Below are 20,854 nucleotides of genomic sequence, written 5' to 3'. Positions count from 1 at the left end.
AACTACTGGGATGAGGACACTGGAATAACGCTATCTTACAGACAGAGAAATCATGATCATATCTCATGAGTGGATGGAAGGAATTAGATAATTAGTCATCATTGTCTTCATTAATTCAGGTCGATGTCATGGGCTGAAGGTTCTACTCTTGTTCTGTACTGTTCTAAGTTCTATCATCCCCTGGTTACTAGCATCAATAGATACATAAGGTTATAGACTGGCACTGTAAAGTGAAGATGAAAAGTGCCAGGTTATTATAAAAAGCACCACAATTAATTGCAGTGCAGTTCTGTTTACCTCATTACAGGAAGAATATGGAGGCTTTGGAACGGGTGCGAAGAGGTTTAGCAGGATGCTGTCGGATTAGACATTATGAGCTATAAAGAGATGTTGGTCAAACTTGGGTTGTTTTCTCTGGCCCATCGGATGCTAAGGGGAGACTTGATAGGTTTGTAAAAGCACAAGAGGCATAGACAGGGTAAGGGGTGAGGAGGTGGAGATATGTCTCTACCAAAGGAGGTGTAAGGCACTCCCTCCCTCTGCTAGCCTGCAGGTCACCCTCGGGAAAAGTGTAGCACCTGCTTAGCCCCCAGTCAGGGTCACGTGAAGCCATGGGAGCAAGTGGTAGATGGTCGTATGCGCAGCCAGTGCAGATCCTGATTATGCAACCACTGATGCCAGGCGGACAGACTTGGAAGAGTATTGATAACGGCTGGGGTCACCCATCTTATAAAGACACTGCCGAGAAAAAGACAGTGGCAAACCACTTCCGAGAAAATCGCCAAGCACCTTCGTGGTGGTGGAATAGCGCAAAGCGAACAAAAGCTCAGGGTGGACAGAATCTTTTATCCCCCACGTTGGAATGTCAAGTAAGGTAAGAGGAGGAAAGTTTATCGGAGGTGTGCAGGGGAAGTTTTTACACAGAGACTGAAGATGGTTGGAAAGCTGAGGAAGTGGCCAAAGCGGATACTACAGAAGGGTTTTAGAGGTCTTCTACTGGCATATGAATATTCAGGAAATTAAGGTTTATGGATCCTATACAAGCTGCAGAAATCTATTTTGATTTATTTTTCTCTAGGGTATTGGATGCTGAGGGGAGACCTGATGTAAGTTTATAAAATCATGAGCAGCATAAGTAGACAATGCTGTCAGAAACTCCTAGGGTAGAATGTCAAATACTTCAGAATATGTAGATAAAGTGAGAAGCTAACTTGCCCCTTCATTGAAATGTTCCCACAACAAATAGACTTACTTTTGAATATTCTGCTTCTCATGATTTTTATATTTATTGCTTATTTATTATAATTATTTCTTTCTTTTTGTATTTGCACAGTTTCTTGTCTTCTATACTCAGGTTGAATGCCCAATTTCGTGCACCCTTTCATTGATCCTGCTGTGGTTATTATTCTGTTGACTTCCTGAGTGATTCACACAAGAAAATGAATCGCAGGGTTGTATGCATATAGTAACATGTATGGATAATAAGTTTACTTTGAAGTTTAAGCGATATGCAGGGCAAGTTTTCTTCACACAGTAAGTGATAGGTGCCTGGAACAGGCTGCCTGGGGTAGTGGTGGGAGTTGACACAACAGTGGAGTTTAGATAGACGTATGAGTATGAAAGGGCAGGAGGGATATTGATCAGACAGAAGAGATTTAGTTTATTGCTTCAGATTCAGATTTATTTATCACATGTATATCGAAACATTCAGTGAGATGTGTCATTTGTGTTAACAACCAATCAACTGAAGGATGTGTTGGGGGCAGCCCGCAAGATTTGCCAAAGCTCCAGTGCCAACATAGCACACTCACAGACACTAGGTGCTCACATGATGTGCATATGGCCTGTCCATGTTCTATGTCCTGCAACAATCCAGCAGATGCTGGAGTTCTGAGATAAAGCAGAATATACAAGAAGCACAGCAAATCAGGCAGCAGCTGTGAAGAGAGAAACAGAGTGAACCAAAGAGAGTTATAGACCACTGCAGCACAGAAACAGGCTCTTTGGCCTATTTAGTCTGTGCCAAACTATTAATCTGGCTAGTCTCATTAATCTGTAGTTGGACAATACCCTTCCCTTTCATGTACCTATCCAAATTTCTCTTAAGTGTTGAAATCAAATCTACATCCAGCACTTCCACTGGCAGCTCATTCCACACTCTCACCACCCTCTGAGTGAAGATGTTTCCTCTCATATTCCCTTAAATATTTCACCTTACACCCTTAAACTATGATCTCAAGTTCTATTCTCACCCACCCTCAGTGGAAAAAGCCTGTTTGTGTTTACCCTATCTATACCCCTCATTATTTTGTATACCTCTATCTCCCCTCATTCTCCTGTGCTCCAGGGAGTAAAGTCCTAACTTATTCAACTTTTCTCCAACTGTGTTCCTCAAGTAAGTCCTGGCAGCATTCTTATAAATTTCCTCAGCACTCTTTGCAGCAGGACTTAAATCGGAAGAATGGGCAAAAAAGTAGCAGATGGAATACAGTGTTGGGAAATATATGACAATGCACTTTGGTAAAAGGAACTATAGTGCAAACTATTATCTCAATGGGGAGAAAATTCACACATTGGGGTGCAGAGGGACTTGGGAGTTCTCGAGCAAGACTCCAGAAGATTAATTTACAGGTTGAGTCTGTGGTACGGAAGGCAGGTGCAATGTTGGCACTTATTTCCCTGAAAGTGGAGTCTCATGTAGATAGGGTGGTGAAGAGGGCTTTTGGAACGCTGGCCTTTATAAATCAAGGCATTGAGTACAGAAGTTGGGATGTAATGCTAAAGTTGTACAAGGCATTGGTAAGGCCAAATTTGGAATATTGTGTGCAGTTCTGGTCACCGAATTATAGGAAAGATATCAATAAATTAGAGAGAGTGCAGAGACGATTTTCTAGGATGTTACCTGGGTTTCAGCAATTAAGTTATAGAGAAAGGTTGAACAAGTTAGGTCTCTATTCATTGGAGCGTAGAAGGTTGAGGGGGGATTTGATTGAGGTATTTAAAATTTTGAGAGGGATAGATAGAGTTGACGTGAACAGGCTGTTTCCATTGAGAGCAGGGGAGATTCAAACTAGAGGACATGATTTGAGAGTTAGGGGGCAGAAGTTTAAGGGAAACACGAGGGGGTATTTCTTTACTCAAAGAGTGATAGCTGTGTGGAATGAGCTTCCTGTAGAAGTAGTAGAGGCCAGTTCAGTTGTGTCATTTAAGGTAAAATTGGATAGGTATATGGACAGGAAAGGAGTGGAGGGTTATGGGCTGAGTGCGGGTAGGTGGGACTAGGTGAGATTAAGGGTTCGGCACCGACTAGGAGGGCCAAGATGGCCTGTTTCCGTGCTGTGATTGTTATATGGTTATATGGTTATTTCAAGGGGAATAGAATATCAAAACAAGAAGATAGTGCTGAAGCTTTATAAGACACTAATCAGGCTGCACTTGGACTATTATTGATAGTTTTGGGCCCCATATCTCAGGAAGGATGTGTTGTCATTGGAAAGAGTCCAGAGGAGGTTCAGGAGGATGATTCCGGGTACGAAGGGTTAAACATATAAGGAGCCTTTGGCAGCTTTGGGCCTGTACTGACTGGAATTTAGAAGATTGGGTCAGGATCTCATTGAAACTGACCAAATGTTGAAAGGACTAGATATGGTGGATGTGGGGAGGATGTTTCCTCCAGTGGGGGTTTCCAGAACTAGAAGGCGCAACCTCAAAATTGAGGGGCAACCTTTAAGACTAGAGGTGAGGAGGAATTTTTTTAGGCAGAGAGTGGTGAATGCTCGGCCACAGGCTGCAGCCATGTCCGTGGGTATATTTAAGACAGAGGTTGATAGTTTCCTGATTGGTCAGTACATCAGGGGATATGGTGAGAGGGCAGGTGTGTGGGGTTGAATAGGATCCAGGATCGGCCATGATGAAATGACAGAGCAGACTTGATGGGCTGAGTGGCCTGATTCTGCTGCTCCGTCTTATGGTCTTACGTTCTTATGGTCTTATCTTATTGTTACGTTATGGTAAGTTAATGCTTCAGGTCCGTGGTGGGTGGAATTTCTGGGGAAAGGAACTATCCAAAGGCTGAAGCAGCAGATCAGCATAGCACAGAATGCTATCTGTTAGAAAAGTCACTTAATACACTGTTGTTGGAAGATCTCTGCTGTTGACTCACTAATGCCTATCAGCAAAAATAGACCCTGCCTTTTCCTGTCTACTGCATTCTGCCACAAATTCACTCAGCAAGCAAACAAATTGTCCAGGCAGCTAGGAATGGTCACATACACTCTGAGTAAATCTGTTAAAACAAAAATACCTATTCTCTTCCACTAACGTCTGAAAGTGGTTGTCTTCGTATGGAGGCCTTATGCTTATTGAAATAGAGCAGGCATGGAAAACAACTGTGTGGGTTGGGGTTTAAAATTATTGATAGATGGTAAGGATGCCAAAGACCAATCTGCCAGTCTTGTTACTGGCTCATACCTGGGATAAAGGTGTGTGGGGGTTTTAATGGCATTTGTCAATTATTGGGCAGCACGGTGGAGCTATGTCTCTCTCAAAGGAGGTGTAAGGTGCTCCTTCCCTCTGCTAGTCTGCGAGTCATCCTTGGGCAAAGTGTAACACCTGCTTAACTTCTCCCCACCCTGATCAGGATCACATGAAGCCATGGGAGCAAGTGAAGGATGGTCGTATGAGAAGCTGGTTCTTATTACGAGTCCCAGTTATCATATTCCTAGTGGCCACTGACACCAGGCAGACCAGCTCCGAAGAGTATTGACGGGGATCACCCATCTTGTAAAGGTACTGCCCCAAAGAAGGCAATGGAAAGCCACTTTTGTAGAAACATTTGCCAAGAACAATCATGCTTATGGAAAGACCGTGATTGCCAATGTCATGCAACATGGCACATAGCAAACGAACGAGTCAACTATTCCTTTTACAGTCAGTTGTAGGGGAGGAGTACAAGCTGGCAGGTGACGGGTGAGGCCAGTTGAAGGGGAAGGTGAGTAGAGTAGGGGGAATGAAATAAGAAGCTGGATGGAGATGGGTGTGAGAGGTAAAGGGCTGAAGAAAAATTAATGTGATAAGAATGGAGAAGAAAAGGAAAGGGAACCACAGAGAGGCAATAGGCAGGTGAGGAACAGAGAAGGGGTAAAAGGGGAATTGGAATAGTGAATGGAAAAAGAGAACGGGGAGGGGAGAGAAATCAGCAGAAGTTAGAGAAATCAATATGTATCTCATCAGGTTGGTGGCTACCCAGACAGTATGAGGTGCAGGTCCTCTAAAGTAACATACTAAATGCAGGAGATCAGGCAGCACCTATTGCAATGAATAAAGAGTTGGCATTTTGGGCCGAGGTCCTTCATCAGGAGTTTGCCCCCATCATGGCAGTAGAGGATATTACCCCCTTCACCTGTCCCCCTCTGAGTAACAGCTTCTTCCCCAGGCTGTGGGACTTCTAAACAACCTGCTTCTACCTAGTACACATTATTTATGATGGGACCGGTAGCAGTAATGCAGTTGCATATTTAACTATATGTTACTGTGTACCTGCACATCTACAGAATATTTTTTATTATCTGTGAACATTATTTTATGTACTGTATGTGATACGTGCACTGTGTTTTGCACCTTGGTCCCTGAGAAATGTTGTTTCGTTTACATATACATGTATACATATGCACGGTTAAATGACAACAAACTTGAATTTAAGGCTAAGAATTTATTCCGCAGAGCGTAAGAGACTGGGAGGTGACCTTACAGATGTGCTTAAAATCATATGGGCATAGACGGTGAATGTACACTGTCCTTCTTCCTGAGAAAGGAAACCAAAAGCTGGAGGGCATAGGCAGGAGGTGAGAGAGGAAGGACTTTAAAGTGACTTGAGGGGCAACTGCTTCATGCAAAGGGTGATACACACAGTATGCATAGAGAGTGAGATGCCAGAGGAAGTAGTTATGACCAGTAAACACAGTGCAGAATTAGGTCAATCCACCCATCGACTCTGCTACATTATTCCTCTCAACCCCATTCTCCTGCCTTCTCCCCATAACCATTGATGCCCTTACTAATTAAGAACTTATCATCCTCTGCTTTAAAAACAGTTACTGCAGGTACAATGGAAACTTTTAAGTAGCACCTGAACAGGTATATGGATAGGAAAATTTCAGAGTGATATGAGTAGAGGCATCTGGGACTAGCTTGGATGGACTTGGACAGAACGCCATGTTTCCATGTCAGAGGTAAGTTTTTTTTTACACAGAGTGGTGGGTACATGGAACACACTGCCAGGGGGAGATGCATTTGGAGCATTTTAGAAACTCTTAAAAAGATGACAGAAAAATGGAAGGTAACCTCCTTTGGGTCAAGCGCAAAGTTGAGTGTTCCAGCCTTGCGGTATTTTGCAGTTCAAATGTAAGGATCTGAAAGATTTAGGTCTGAGTATGACTTAATACCATTGTGCAACTGGGTGCTGGACTTCCTAACAAATATACAGAGAGTCAGGATGCACAGCCGCAGCTCCCTCCCCAACACAGGTGCCCCAGTGCTGTATGCACTCCTCATACATGACTGCACGGCCAAATGCCCGAGCAATCGCACCGTCAAGTTTGCTGATGACATGACAGTCATCACCAACAATGGTGGAACGGCCTACAGAGGGGAGGTGGAGGAGTTTGACATCTTGGGCCAGACAAATAACCTCTTCCTTAATGTCAGCAAGTCAAAGATTGTTATCGACTTGAAGAGCACTCACATCCCTCCTTACGTCGGCAACACAGCAGTGGAAACTGTGAGCACTTTCAAACTCCTGGCGGTGCACATCTCACACAACCTCTCATCGTCCCAGAACCCATCCTACACAATCAGGAAAGGACATCTATATAGAAACATGCCGGAAAAGGACCAGTAACTTCATGAAGGATCCCACACACTCTGCTCATGGACTGTTTATCCCACTCCCTTCAGGGAGAAGGCTATATGCATCCATATCGGGACCACCAAACTCAAAACACGGTTGCTTTCCCCAAGCAGTAAGACCGATCAATACCCCCACCACTACTTTATTATTTCTGATCAGTCAACTTATGTACAGCCTAGCTTCACTTTATAACATATAATCAATCTAGGTATATAAGCAATCTTATGTATTAATATTTACTGTTTTAAAATCATTATTGTGTCCTGTACCTTTTGTTGTGTCTTTTGTTGTTCTGCATTGGATCCAGAGTGACAATTATTTCATTCTCCTTACACTTGTGTACAGGAAATGACTTTAAACAATCTTGAATCGATATCTTGACAATCTAGGTGCAGAGGACTTTAGAGGCTGCAAAGAGCCTTACCAGGACGCTGCCTGGATTAGAGGGTACGCATTCTAAGGAGCAGTGGTGGTGAAGGCAAATACGATAGAGGCATTCAAGAAGCTTTTAGAAAGGCATGTGAATGTGCAGCAATTGGAAGGTTATGGGTACTGTCTTGGGAGAATGAACTGGTTTTAGGCATTTGACTGGATTTATTCATGATTATCTTATTTATAGTAAGGAGTTTCAGCCTTGCTGTAAGTGCAGTTGAAATGTGAAGATGCTGAAAGATTTAGGTCAGAGTATGAATTTTTTTTTCCATTGACTATCCGGGCTCCTCTTCCTTTTGCAGTATTATCTATGAAGTGACAGGATTGTGGATGTTTGGTCATCAGTTCTGCAAAGTCTGGATCTCCTTCGATGTCATGTTCTGCACAGCCTCCATTGTCACCCTGTGTTTCATTAGCCTGGACCGGTACTGTTCAGTAGTTACGCCTTACAACTACCCAAAGAGGATGTCTCGCAAAAGGTCAGTCAAGTCATTGTACCTGGTTCTCACCCTACCAATGAGAAAAGCCATCTTTGCTAATTCAGGTCTTCAATAATAATTGCCCTTAGTAATGGACACTCTTGCTTGGAGACCATTTTAGTTGTAATGTTGTATGTCCAACCCATTTTACTGAATAGTACACTTCACAATATTGATTGTCATTGTTCAAATATCAGAGTTGTCAGGGCATTGAACATTTCTCTGCATGGATGAAGTAAACTGCTAGACTAGATAAATGGAGCCATTTGATGATTAAATATCTTGAAGATTAGCTTTATTTGTCAAGCGTACAGGTCCATTGAAACATGCAGTAAAATGCGTCATTTCAGTCAAAAGAAATTCGTGTCAATTGGCCTGGGGGCAGTCTGCAAATGTCACCCAATTTCCCTATATTTCAATCCCACAACTTACTAACCTAACCTCTCCATCCTTAGAGCGATGGAGGAAACTGGAGCACCCGGAGGAAACACACAGTGGTCACGGGGAGAATGTACAAACTCCTTACAGGCTGTGACAGGAACCAGCCTGAGTGCGACGCCTGCTCATACGGAGGACCACTTCATCGAGTTCCTCCTCTCCATCTACCACAAGCAGAACTTCCTGGTGGCTAAACAGTTTAATTCCAAATCCTGTCCCTGTTCTGACATGTTGGTCCATGGTCTCCTCTTGTGCCAAGATGAGGCCACCCTCACGGTGGAAGAACAATACCTTATCTTCTATCTGGGTAACCTCCAACCTGATGGCATGAACATTAATTTCTCCATCTGGTAAAAAAAAAAAATCCTCCCTCATCCTCCCCTTCCTCTTTCCCCACTCTGACCTTTCACTCCTCTCACCTGCCTACCATTTCCCCCGGATCACTTCCTCCTTCCCTTTCTCCTATGGTTCACTCTCCTTTCCTATCAGATTCCTTCCTCTCCAGTCTTTACCTTTCCCACCCACCTGGCTTCACCTATCACCTTCCAGCTAGCCTCCTTCCCCTCCCCTCACCTTTTTATTCTGGCATCTTCCCCTTACCTTCTCAGTCCTGAAGAAAGGTTACTGCCTGAAACGTCGACTTTTTTTTTCATTTCCTTAGATGGTGCCTGACCTGCTGAGTTCCTCCAACATTTTGTGTGTGTTGCTTTGGATCTCCAGCATCTGCGGGGTTTCTCAAGTTTATGAGTGGCAGGAACTGAACGCTGATTGGTGAAAGCTGGCATTGTAAAGCAATTGCACATTGAGGTGAATGATGAGATGCTTTACTTGGTTAAAATTCTAAGACAAGGAAGAGTTGGGTGGTAGATGCCCAGGGCTTTATGGTCGGGGAAAGATGGGTATTGGGAATTCCTAGGATCTAACATAATAAGGGGCATTCTGATGAGTAGAATGTCATCCGGAGACGAGCATGGGACTGGATACATTCCACTGGAGGCCAGAGGCCTAGGGCATCTTTCCCTAGGTTGGAAAACTATATGTGTGTGTGAACGGGAGAGAGGAAAGGGGCTTATTTTTTTTCTGTTTTTGCTATTGTTTTTACGTGTGTTGTTCTGCTGAACATTGTGGGCGTGCTTTGCTGGTGTCGGAATCTGTGGTGACACCTGCGGACTGGAGCCCACACATCCTCAGATTGAATTGGTTGTTGAGCAATTTTACAGTACGTTTTGGTTAACACGTGATAAGTAAATGCACCTGATTCTGATTTTCCTGTAAAACGCCAGGCAGAATTTTCAATGGTTGACCTTCCCAATCACCAACTTGCAGGTCAGGGGAGAGTCCAGAGATTCCTTGTAGCTGCAGGATAAGACCAAGAACTCCCATTCTGCTGTTGACTTCTCTTAATGGTCCAACAGATACAATCACCAAATGGCTCCTCTGCTCAACCTGTGCCGAAGTTGCCTGGCACAGTGACTCTGCACAGGGCAGCCTGGTAGCATAGTGGTTAGTGTGCTCATTTTACAGCACCAACAATCATCTATCAGCATTCAATACATGCCACCGTGTGTAAGGAGTTCGTACATTTTCCCCATAATGCATGGGTCTCCCCCAGGTGCTCCGCTTTCCTCCTACATTTCAAAAGAATTACAGGTCGGAGTAGGACATGTTTTTCTTAGCACTGGAAGCGTGGCAATACTTACTGGCTGCCTCCAGCACATCTTTGGACTGTGTTAGTCATTGAACCAAATGACTCGTTTCACTGTTTGTTTCGATGATCCTGTGACAAAGCTGATCCTTTATGTGCAAATATAAGGTGTGTATTGGGGATCAAGTTACTGTTGACAGCCATTGAGACTGATGGGCATTATAAGTAATCTAGTGTGTATCTGGAGGCAGGGGAGGTGGAGAGATGTCAGGAGGTGGTGGCTTGATCTGAACTAACAATGTAAGGAAGCGGGTGGATTTTCCTGGGAATTCTCACAGAAGCAATAAAATCTTCCATTTGTCATACTATCATGGCTGTGTCAATGCTAGTTTCTTAAGGGCAATGTGCCAAAAATCGCAGACCGCCCCTGTGACTTTTAGTAAGCCTTGATCTTCTAGAGTTTAAACCCACCCCTTTGGGTTGCAATTGAAATGGGTTTATCATTGTCACATATAGATAGATATAGTGAAAAGATTGTCTTGCATACTGTTCATCAGATCGAATCATTACAGTACTACAAGTGCTTTGAAGTACTACAAGGACAGCACAGTAGCGTAGTGGTTAGCACAACGCTTTGCAGTACAGGCAACATGGGTTTAATTCCCACTGTTGCCTGTAAGGAGTTTGTACGCTCTCTCTGTGAGTACACAGACTTTCTCCAGGAGCTCTGGTTTCCTCTCACAGGCCAAAGATGTACCGATTGGTGGGTAAATTGGTCATCGTAAGTTGTCCCCTAGGGTGAACTTACAGGGTTGCTGGGTGACATGGATCAATGGGTTGGAAGGGCTATTCAATAACTAAATAAAACTATAACAGAGTCCAAAACACAGCCAGAGAGGAAGTGTAGTGAAGACAGACTCTAACTTGTGAGGTCAAGAATCCATCTTATTGTATGGCGGATCTATTCAATACTTATAAGTTGTCCTTGAGCCGGATGATTGATGGAAGGGGGGGGGGAGAAAAGACAACATCCAGGGTGTGTAGGGTATTTGATTCTGCTGGCTGCTTTACTCAGGCAGTGAGAGGTGGAGGGGAGGCTGGTTTCTGTGTGCCTCAGATGATTCCTCCTGCCCATTGAGTTTTGCCCATCGTCAGGACGCCAGTGCTTACATCTTTATTGCTTTTGCAGATGTATCATCATGGCCGTGACCATTTGGGTCTACTCTTCGCTGATATCCTTCCTGCCAGTGATGCAAGGATGGAATGAAATACCTGGTGTTAACTTTGATGCTGGCACAGAATGTGTCTTTGTGACTAACTGGACATTTGCCATCGTAGCTTCTGCCTTGGCTTTCTACATCCCCTTCCTGATCATGTGCAGCATGTACTTCTTCATCTACCGGGCCTCCCGCCTAAAGGCCACCAGGATCATGTCGCAGACCCTGGACCTCCACTACCACCCCAACAGCAAACGCCCCAACAACCTGCAGCTGGAGAACAAGGCCACCCGGACAATGAGTATCATCATCTCTGTTTTTGTCCTGTGCTGGCTGCCGTACTTTGTCCTGAATGTTTGGCTGGCGGTGCACAGCGCAGAGGAGACCAGTGAAGTCATCGTGCATGTCTTCAAGGTGATAACCTGGCTGGGGTACTGTAACTCCACCATTAACCCCATGCTTTATGCCTTCCTCAATCGCGACTTCCAGCGGGCGCTTAAGAAGCTGCTGATCTGCCAACGTTGGAGCTCACAAGTGGACATTGGCGAGGACATGGTCTCCATCGTGACCTTCTCAAAGACTGCCCAGGATGTGGAGTACAACACCAGGGTGACAGGAATTCCCAATGGAGGCAAAAGCAAGTCAAAGCAGTAGGAAGATTTTGGGAAGAGCAATGAGTCAAATGGCCCATTTTTGTGTTGTGACCTCTGACTGACTGCATCACTCTGTGTATCCCATCCTTCTGCACTGGCCCTCTCATCGATTCCTTCTTGTTCCTTGCAATTCCTTCACTGCCCCACTTCCTTGCCCTACTGAACTTGATCAGATGCTCTTTAACTGCAATACTTCCACAGTGCTTCAGAACCACAGAGCCCTACTCATCCCTCGGCCTTCCCATCCATCCACGAGCCATGCTTCTTGCACCAGCCTATCCCCTTCATATTTGATGTGTCTTGTGGACCTCTCTCTTTTCCTTATTTATTTTTGTCTGTAATCTTAAAAAAAAAGCCGAGAAGATGGGGCAAGTAAAAACTTCTGACCCGAGTTAATATCCTTTGAAAATATTGTTAATGCTACTAAACTTGATTCAGGCATCCTCTGTTACATGTTAAACATTCTGCATTCTCACTAGAACAGTGAAATCACAAAGAATCTTATGGCGATCTCTACAAGACACTGAATAGCTTGTCAACTTGTCAAAATAACCTTGTGTCTGTTCCTTGTGGTGTTAAATGTTACCTTCCCACTGGTACATGTGACAAGAGGTACTGGCAAAGGAAGGAGCTAAATAACTAGAGCGATACTGTAAATAGAAGCCACTTCCAAGTACACAGAACCTGCTCTATAACCAAGTGAAAACATTACAGGGTGCTCAGAAGGAAAAATCTCAGGAGATGCTTGGGGGAGATGAATGAAAGCTCATTCTAAAAGGCGGGTTTTAAGGAGAATCTGCAGAACAGAGATGGGGAGGAATTTCTTTAACCAGAGGGTGGTGAAACTGCGGAATTCATTGCCACATACGGCTGAGGAGCAAGTCGTTGGGTATCTTTAAAGCGGAGGTTGATAAATTTGATTAGTGAAGGCATCAGAGGTTACACGGAGAAGGCAGGAGGATGGAGTCGAGAGGAATAATACATCAGCCATGATGGAATGGTGAAGCAGACTCAATGGGCCGAAAGGCCTAATTCTGCTCCCTTTTTTATGATCTTATGGGATGACAGAAGGGCAAGGAAGTCCAGAAAGGAGATGAACTCATGGGCTCGATTAAAAACAGAGGAGTAAATTCAGGAATGATCGGGGGTTCAGACCTGAAGGTTGCAGCTACTTGGAGAATTATAATATGGGAATTAGAGATTCAGGGAGAGTGGAACCACAGAACAAGTGGAAAGCAGAATCAGAATTTTATCACTGCCAGACGTGGTTAAGTTGTCTTGTGGCATAAAATATGCTATCAATTACAATAAAATAGATAGCGTATATATAACAATAGTAGTAAGCAAAAGAGAGATAAATTACTCTCTGGAGTAATCGCTCCAGAGTACCCGCTGGAGTCTAGAAGAATGGAGGGAGGTGGGCTGGAAATCTCATTGAAACATGAAATACTGAAAGGCCTAGATTCAGTAGACGTGGAGAGGATTTTTCCTATAGTGGGGATCAGGAGGCACAGTCTCAGAATAGAAGGATGTCCTTTAGAACAAAGATGAGGAGTAACTTCTTCAGCAGAGGGTGGTGAGTCTGTGGAATTTATTGCTGTGGAGGCCAAGTCGTCTGATATATTTAGAGTGGGGATTAATTAGCAAGCGTGTTGAAAGGGAGAAGGCAGGGTTGAGAGGGATAATAAATCAGCCATGATAGAATGATGGAGCTGCTCCTATGTCTTATGGTCTAAAAGAGTGAAATCTGATGGTGGAGGAATTTGGGAATAGAAGCCTATTGCCAACGTTGGCTGGTCTCCCACTTGGTCCACTTCCCCTCCATCGAATAAAGAAAAGATTCATTAGATCTGAAACTTCTCCAGTTGAATCCCCTACTCGTGACAGTTTCCACCAAGGAGGAAAAGGGCGGAAGTCAAATGGAACACCACCGCCTGCAGATTCCCCTCCCAATTACGCAGCAACCCAGCTTGGAATCCTGTCGCCATTCCTTCTCCATCTCAGGGTCTGAATCGTGGAACTTCCAACCCATTACCATTATGGGACAGAAGGACTGCAATCATCATCCAGGCCGTGCTCTCTTCTCACTTCTACTATGTGGCAGGAGGCCTTAGATCCCATGCCACCAGGTTCAAGAACAATTATTACCCTCCAACCATCAGGTTCCTGAACCAGAGTGGATAACTTCATTCACCTCAACACTGAACTGATTCCACAGCCTACGGACTCACAGGGAAGGACTCCTTACAACTCGTGCTCAGTGTTATTTTTATTTGCAGTTTTGTCTTTTGCACATTGGTATTTGTCAGTCCTGCCTTTTTATGTGTGGTTTTCTGTAACATTTTGTATTTATTTTTATTTCTCTACAGACTCCTTCAAGGTCTCTGCAAATTCATGGTCTCAGAATTATCTATCTTCTTACATACCTACCTTTTTATCTAATTAATTAATTAATTTTAATTACATGATTTGTCTTCATCTCCACAGAGGCTGTTTGTCAGTCTTGTTTATGAATACATTTTTTCATGAATTATTTATTTTCCTGTAAATGCCTGCAAGAAAATGAGGTAACATATACGTAATTAATAACATATTTACTTAGACTTTAATTTTAACTTTGAGAAGTCGTCATTTCCCACCACCAATTAGACAAGTGCACAAAATGGTCACGTCGCAAAAATTGAATTGGTGAACAGAATTAACACATCCTGTACCATCTGCCACATGCAAGTAGAGGGTCTCAAGTCTTTCTGAGTACAGGGAAACAGTACAATCCAGGAAAGTGTGCGGGTCAGACTTGAAAGCAGAGTACATGATTAAGGAGGTTAAGAAGGAGTGTGTTATGTTTGCTTTCTGGAGATTGAGTTCAAGAGCCCTGAGTAACTTTGCAGCTGTATAAAACCTCATTATAGAAAGAATGTGGAAGTGTTAGAGAGATTGCACAGGAGATTTATCAGGATACTGCCTGGAATAGAGAACATGTTTTAGAGGCAAAGATTGAACAGGCTAGGGCTTTCCACTTTGGACCAAAGGAGGATGAGATGTGACTTGATAGGGGTGTATAAAATTGTAAACATAGAACAGAGCAGCACAACACAGTACCTTCAGCCCAAAGGTTGTACCAACCTTCAAACCCTTTCCTCCCTCATAGCCTCCATTTATTTCTTTCATCCATATGACTATCTAAAAATGTCTTAATTGGCTGCCTCTACCAAGGGTGATACGATGGAGATATGCCTCTACCAAAGGAAGCATAAGGTGCTCTTTCCCTCCTCTAGCCTGCAGGTCACCCTTGGGCAATGTGTAGTATTTGCTAAGTCCCACTCCCTGACTGGGGTCACATGGAGCCATGGGAGCAGCTGGTGGGTGGTCATATGAGGAACTGGTGCAGCTTATGCAACCACTGACACTAGGCAGACAATCTCTGAGGAGTACTGATAATGGCTGGGGTCACCTGTCTTGTAAAGACACTGCCCAGAAGAAGGCAATGGCAAACTACTTCTGTAGAAAACTTTGTCAAGAACAATCATGGTCATGGAGACCGTGAGTGCCCGTGTCGTCAATGTAATATGACATGGCACACAATGATGATGACACCACCACACCTGGCAGTGTATACCCACACACCTGTGAGTACACACCCTTAGATAGTAGAGGGAAGTGAAGGCAGAAACTGCAAGAGCTCTTCCCAGGTCTAGCCAGAGCAGATTGGGCCCTTAGTTATTTTTATTCCTCCTGTCGTCAATATATATTTAATTCGTCAAACAGTTGATGCTGCTAATTCTATCTAAGCAATTTCACTCCCATCCACCTACCACATTTCCACTTTATTGCTGTGAAATTAGCACTGAAATTATAGATCTTTAGTTGCTGCTACATTGTAAGTCCTTTATGTACTGTTTCTGATCTAAATGTGTACTGTCAGATTAAATTTATTTTACCTTACTAATTGTATTGGCTTTTATGATAACTGCTTCGATACTATGATGCTTACTGAAACCCAAAGACCCGATCACTTGGTAGTGCTCTTGGTGATCTATCATTACAACTGACGGTCGGTCTCAACCTGAAACATTGACTGTTTGCTCCCCTCCATGGATGCTGCCTGATTTGCCGCCTTCCTCCAACATTTTGTGTTACTCTGGACTCGCAGGTAGGTTCAGGAGGGTGTAGCTCTGCTGTTCATTGTGTGGCATCGGAGGTTCAACACATTCTGGATTCATATAACACAGACGACAGCACGGTAGCATAGTGGTTAGCACAACGCTTTACAGTACAGGTGTCCCATGTTCAATTCCTGCTGCTGCCTATAAGGAGTTTGTACATTCCCTGCGTGACTGCATGGGTTTCCTCCCGGTGCTCTGGTTTCCTCCCACAGTCCAAAGTCATACTAGTTGGTGGGGTATTGGTCATTGTAGGTTGTCCCATGATTAGGTGAGGACTAAATCAGGTGATTGCTGAGTGGCGTATCTCGTAGAGCTGTAAGGGACTATTCCACACTGTATCTCAATAAATAAATAAACACAATAAAAACAATACAACTCTGAAACAGGGCAACTCACTCCCACTCTTGGATAACTCTAGTTCTATGCTTAACAATAAATAGATATTTAAAATTATTATCTTGTGCAGCAAGGAGAAGATAAACTGACACTGAGTATGAACTACAGGATCTTCCAGTGAGCATTCATGCTTAATTTCATCCTGGATATAACATGGAGCTAAAAGTTTGCAGGTAATGTCCCAGATGATACTCAGCATATACACTCAGTGGCCACTTTATCCTGTACCTAACAAAGTGGCCTTCGAATGTATGTTTGTGGTCTTCTTCCGCTGTAGCCCAACTACTTCAAGGTTCGATGTGTTTTGAGCTCTACACTCCACTGTTGTAACACATGGTTATTTGTACTTCCTTTCTGTCAGCTTGAACCAAGCTGGCAATTTTCCTCTGACCTCTCTCAATAACAAGGCACTTTCATCCACAAGACTGAGCTCGCAGGATGATTTTTGTTTTATGCACTCTGTAAGCTCTAGAGATATTGTGTGTGAAAATCCAGGGAGATCAGCAGTTTCGAGGATATGCAAACCACCCCATCTGGCACCAAAGTCACATAGTTCACATTTCTTCCCCATTCTGATGTTTTGCCTGAAAATCAACTGAACTTCTTAACCATGTCTGTGTGCCATTATGCATTCATTTGCTATCACATGATTGGCTGATTTGCACTAATGAGCAGGTGTACCTAATAAAGTGGCCATTGAGCTAAATCTTTTCTGATAAAGGCCGAGGTGGTGGTCAACATACATACTTCTGCATAAGCAACTCTTTGCCAGGGATTGTGGTTGGAAATTAATTTCCATCTCCACCACGGTTCCTGCAGTATGTTTGGGGTCAGCCTCCATTTTAATATGGTTCTCATTCTCCTTGAGGGTTTGCTGCTGTGAAATGGGTATACTAGATATCGAATCCCTGTCCCCACTAACTGCACTCAAGCCTCTGACAGGTGCGATCAGAGGTATTCAGAACTTCCTGAAATACATTTAAATAATTACAGTAAAAAACAATACTAAATAATTCATGTATTTAAAAGCTCACTTAACAGGTGGGTTAACTAAAACTAATTAATTTTAAAAAGGGAAGAAACCAGGTCACTTAACTTTATAATGAAAGTCAGTGATGCAGTTAAATGAATGGGGCTACTCTATGAAACTAATAGCCTTCTCATTTAATAAGCCAAACGCTAAGTGGATTTGTCTACTCAGATGAGGAACCACCCTGGACTCACTAACTCAAGAGAACCAGCAGATGCTGGAAGTCGTTGTCAACACACAAAATGCTGGAGGAACTCAGCTGGTCAAGCAGCATCAATGGGGGGGGGAACAAAGAGAGTCCACGTCTAGGGTCGAGACCCTTTCATCAGACTGGGAAGTAAGGGGGCGGGGGGGGGGAAGAAGCGGAAATGAGGAGGGGGGAGGTAAAGGTGTGCAAGCTGGCCAGTGATAGGTGAGACCAGGTGAGTGGGAAGGTGGGGTGAAGTAAGAAGCTGGGAGGTGATAGATAGCTACATTATTGATCCCTAAGGGAACTACAGTGTCACAGTGGCATTACAAGTGCACAGATATACAAATAGTTAGAAGAGAAAGAACAAAAAATAAGTTACCTCAAGCAGTCTGACAGAAGGGGGTCATCACTTCCCTGGCTCATTATAGAGCCTAATGGCTGAGGGTAAGAATGACCTCTTTGGAGCAGTACAGTTGCCTGATTTTACTAAATGTGTTCCTCTGTTCAGCCAAAGTGGCAGCAGAGGGTAAGATCCATTCTCCAGAATTGCCAGGATTTCCAGTGTGTGTGTCCCGTTTGACAGAGCCAGCCTTTCCAATTGGGTGATGGGTGGAAGAGGCAAAGATGTAATGAAGAAGGAATGTGATAGGAGAGGACACTGAACCACAGAAGAAAGGGAAGGTGGAGGGGCACCAGAGGTGATGGGTAGGTGAGGAGAGAAGCTGGTCCAAATGCCTTTGAAAGGTTGCAACAGAATCTGCTGTCACCTCTGGCAGCTCATTCCAAATATTCACCATAATCTGTGTGAAAGTCGGACCCTTCAGATCAAACCTTTAATTGTCTTCCCTTTCCCCTGTGCCCTCTAGATTTGGAATCCCTTTCCCTGAGAATAAGATTCTGACTCTCTGTGCTATCTAAGCCCATTATAATTTTGTAATCCTCCTCCAGCCCACAAAAATTCTGGTGAGAATAAAGCCAGCCTACCAATAACTCTTTCTACCTACAGCCCTCCATTCCAGAGAACATCCCAGTGAATCTCTTCAGCACTCTCTCTGTGACAACCTCATCCTTTCTACTGTGTGGCCATCTGAGCAGTGTTTTGTTCAGCATCAAGGCATGGTTGTGAGTTAATGTTCCTGCTTGAAAACTCTTTGGCAAAATGGCTTGAACCCGAAACATTAACTGTTTCTCACTCCTGCTGTGTGTTTCCATCGCCACTGATCGGAAAACTGGGGTTCATTTCACACCACTGTCTGCAAGGAGATTGTACATTCTTCCCCCAACTGCTTGTGTTTCCTCCTAGTGCTCCGGTTTCCTCCCATGTTCCAAACTGTGGAAGCAGCTTCACAGGTTTGGTGAGTGAGTCAGAAGGCACTGACTACAAATAAGCATATTAATCATTTATTTATCAACAGTAAATGATTCGACCAAACATCAAAGACAGAAGGGTACCTGGACCTGACTGCCGCTGCCACTCAATCCCATAATGATAATGATAATCCCATAATGTTCAGGGAAGCGAGCAGTGACCTCGGGGCATTATTGATCATGTGTAGAATGATAGGCTCCCTAAAGCACCCAACTCTCTATTAGATAGACTCATTCCACTACCTTCCCATCCTATATCCTCAACAACCATGTGGCCAGAGACTCTCCAGGGTTCCGTCTGTACCTATCCAATAATTTGGCCAATTCTTTAGCAGAGAAATCCCTGATCCCTATTGTCTCATAGGGGCCCATTGTACCACCCTGACACATTCACGATCCTCTTCTTCTTGTCCCTCCTGGGTGGATGAAGCTGTGGGCCAAATCCCCCCATTGATGAGTATGTGAACACGTGATCAATAACATGGTCTGAACTGTTTTGGGTACACAGGAGGGAGGATGATCATTTTGAGGGATAATCCCAGGAGTCCACTCTAACCTCTCTTCCTCATTTTCACCATCCAGCCAGCATAAGACCATAGGAGCAGAGTTAGGCCATTAGCCCATTGAGTCTGCTCTTCCATTCCATTATGGCTGATCCCGGATCCCACTCAACCCCATACTCCTGCCTTCTAGTCACATCCTTTGATGCCCTGACCAATGAGGAAACAATCAATTTCCAGCTAAAATATACCCATGGACATGACCTCCACTGCAGTCTGTGGCAGGGTATTCCACAGATTCACTACTCACTTGCTAAAAAATTTCTGCCCTCCCTCTCAAAAGATTGCCTCTCAATTTCGAGGCTGTGCCCTCTAGTTCTGGATGCCGACATTATAAGAAATATCCTCTCCATATCCACCTTATCAAGTCCTTTCATCATTCAGTAGGTTTCAATGATACCGCCATGCATTCTTCTAAATTCCAGTGAGTACAGGCCCAAAGCTGCCAAACACTCCTCATATATTTACCCCTTCATTCCTGGAATTATCCTTGTGTACCTCCTCTAGACTCCCTACAATGACAATAAAGCCTTTCTGAGATCTGGGGCCCAAAGCTGTTGACAATACTCCAAGTGAGCCTGGCTAGTCCTTATAAAGGCTCAGCATTATCTCCTTGCTTTTATATTCTATTCCCCTTGAAATAAATGCCTACATTGCATTTGCCTTCTTTACCACAGACTTAATCCGTAAATTAACCTCTGGTAGTCTTGTATGAGGGCTCCTAAGTCCCTCTGCATCTCTGATGTTTGAACCTTCTCACATTTAAATAACGCTCTGCACTATTACTTCTTTTACCAAAATGCATTATCATGCATTTCCCAACACTGTATTCCATCTGCCACTTTTTTGCCCATTCTTCCAATTTGTCTAAGTCCTGCTGCAATCACATTGCTTCCTCAGCATGACCTACCCCTCTGCCTATCTTCATGTCATCCTCAGTTCTATCATTCTGGTTCCCATTCCCCACCATATTAGCTTAAACCACTTCCAATAGCTCTAGTAAACATGCCCTTGGATTCAAGTGCAACCCAACCCTTTTGTATAGGTCCCACCTGCCCTAGAAGATGTCCCAATTATCCAAAAATCTGAATCCCTGCCCCCTGCTCCAATCCTTCAGCCGTGCATTTATCCACCTCATTCTATTCCTGACTGTCTCAATGCACAGGTAGCAATCCCAAGATTACTACCTTTGAGGTCCTGCTTCTCAGCTTCCTTCCTAACTCCCTGTATTCTTTTTTCAGGACCTCCCCCCTTTTTCTCGCTATATCAGTAATACCAATATGTACTACAGCTTCCGGTGGTACATCCCATAACCCATCCATGTAGTGAAATCATCTCCCCACCGCATCAAGGCTGAGACCTTAAATGGATCC

The 20,854-nt window shown here is 43.9% G+C and overlaps 1 protein-coding gene across 1 annotated transcript in view; it reads left to right on the top strand.

The window, feature by feature from the left end:
• LOC132391919 (octopamine receptor 1-like) overlaps positions 1-15,684 on the top strand; it is a 36,903-nt gene extending 21,219 nt beyond the window's left edge. Inside the window, exons 3-4 of the mRNA XM_059965696.1 lie at positions 7,642-7,818; positions 11,091-15,684. Coding sequence (XP_059821679.1) covers positions 7,642-7,818; positions 11,091-11,772 — 859 coding nt within the window. The 3' untranslated portion in view covers positions 11,773-15,684. The remainder of the gene's footprint in view (positions 1-7,641; positions 7,819-11,090) is intronic.
• Positions 15,685-20,854: the final 5,170 nt, after the last annotated feature.

This window comes from Hypanus sabinus, chromosome 3, assembly GCF_030144855.1.
Source record: "Hypanus sabinus isolate sHypSab1 chromosome 3, sHypSab1.hap1, whole genome shotgun sequence".
In the NCBI taxonomy this organism is placed as follows: Eukaryota; Metazoa; Chordata; class Chondrichthyes; order Myliobatiformes; family Dasyatidae; genus Hypanus; species Hypanus sabinus.
This window is presented reverse-complemented; position numbering and strand designations above follow the sequence as displayed.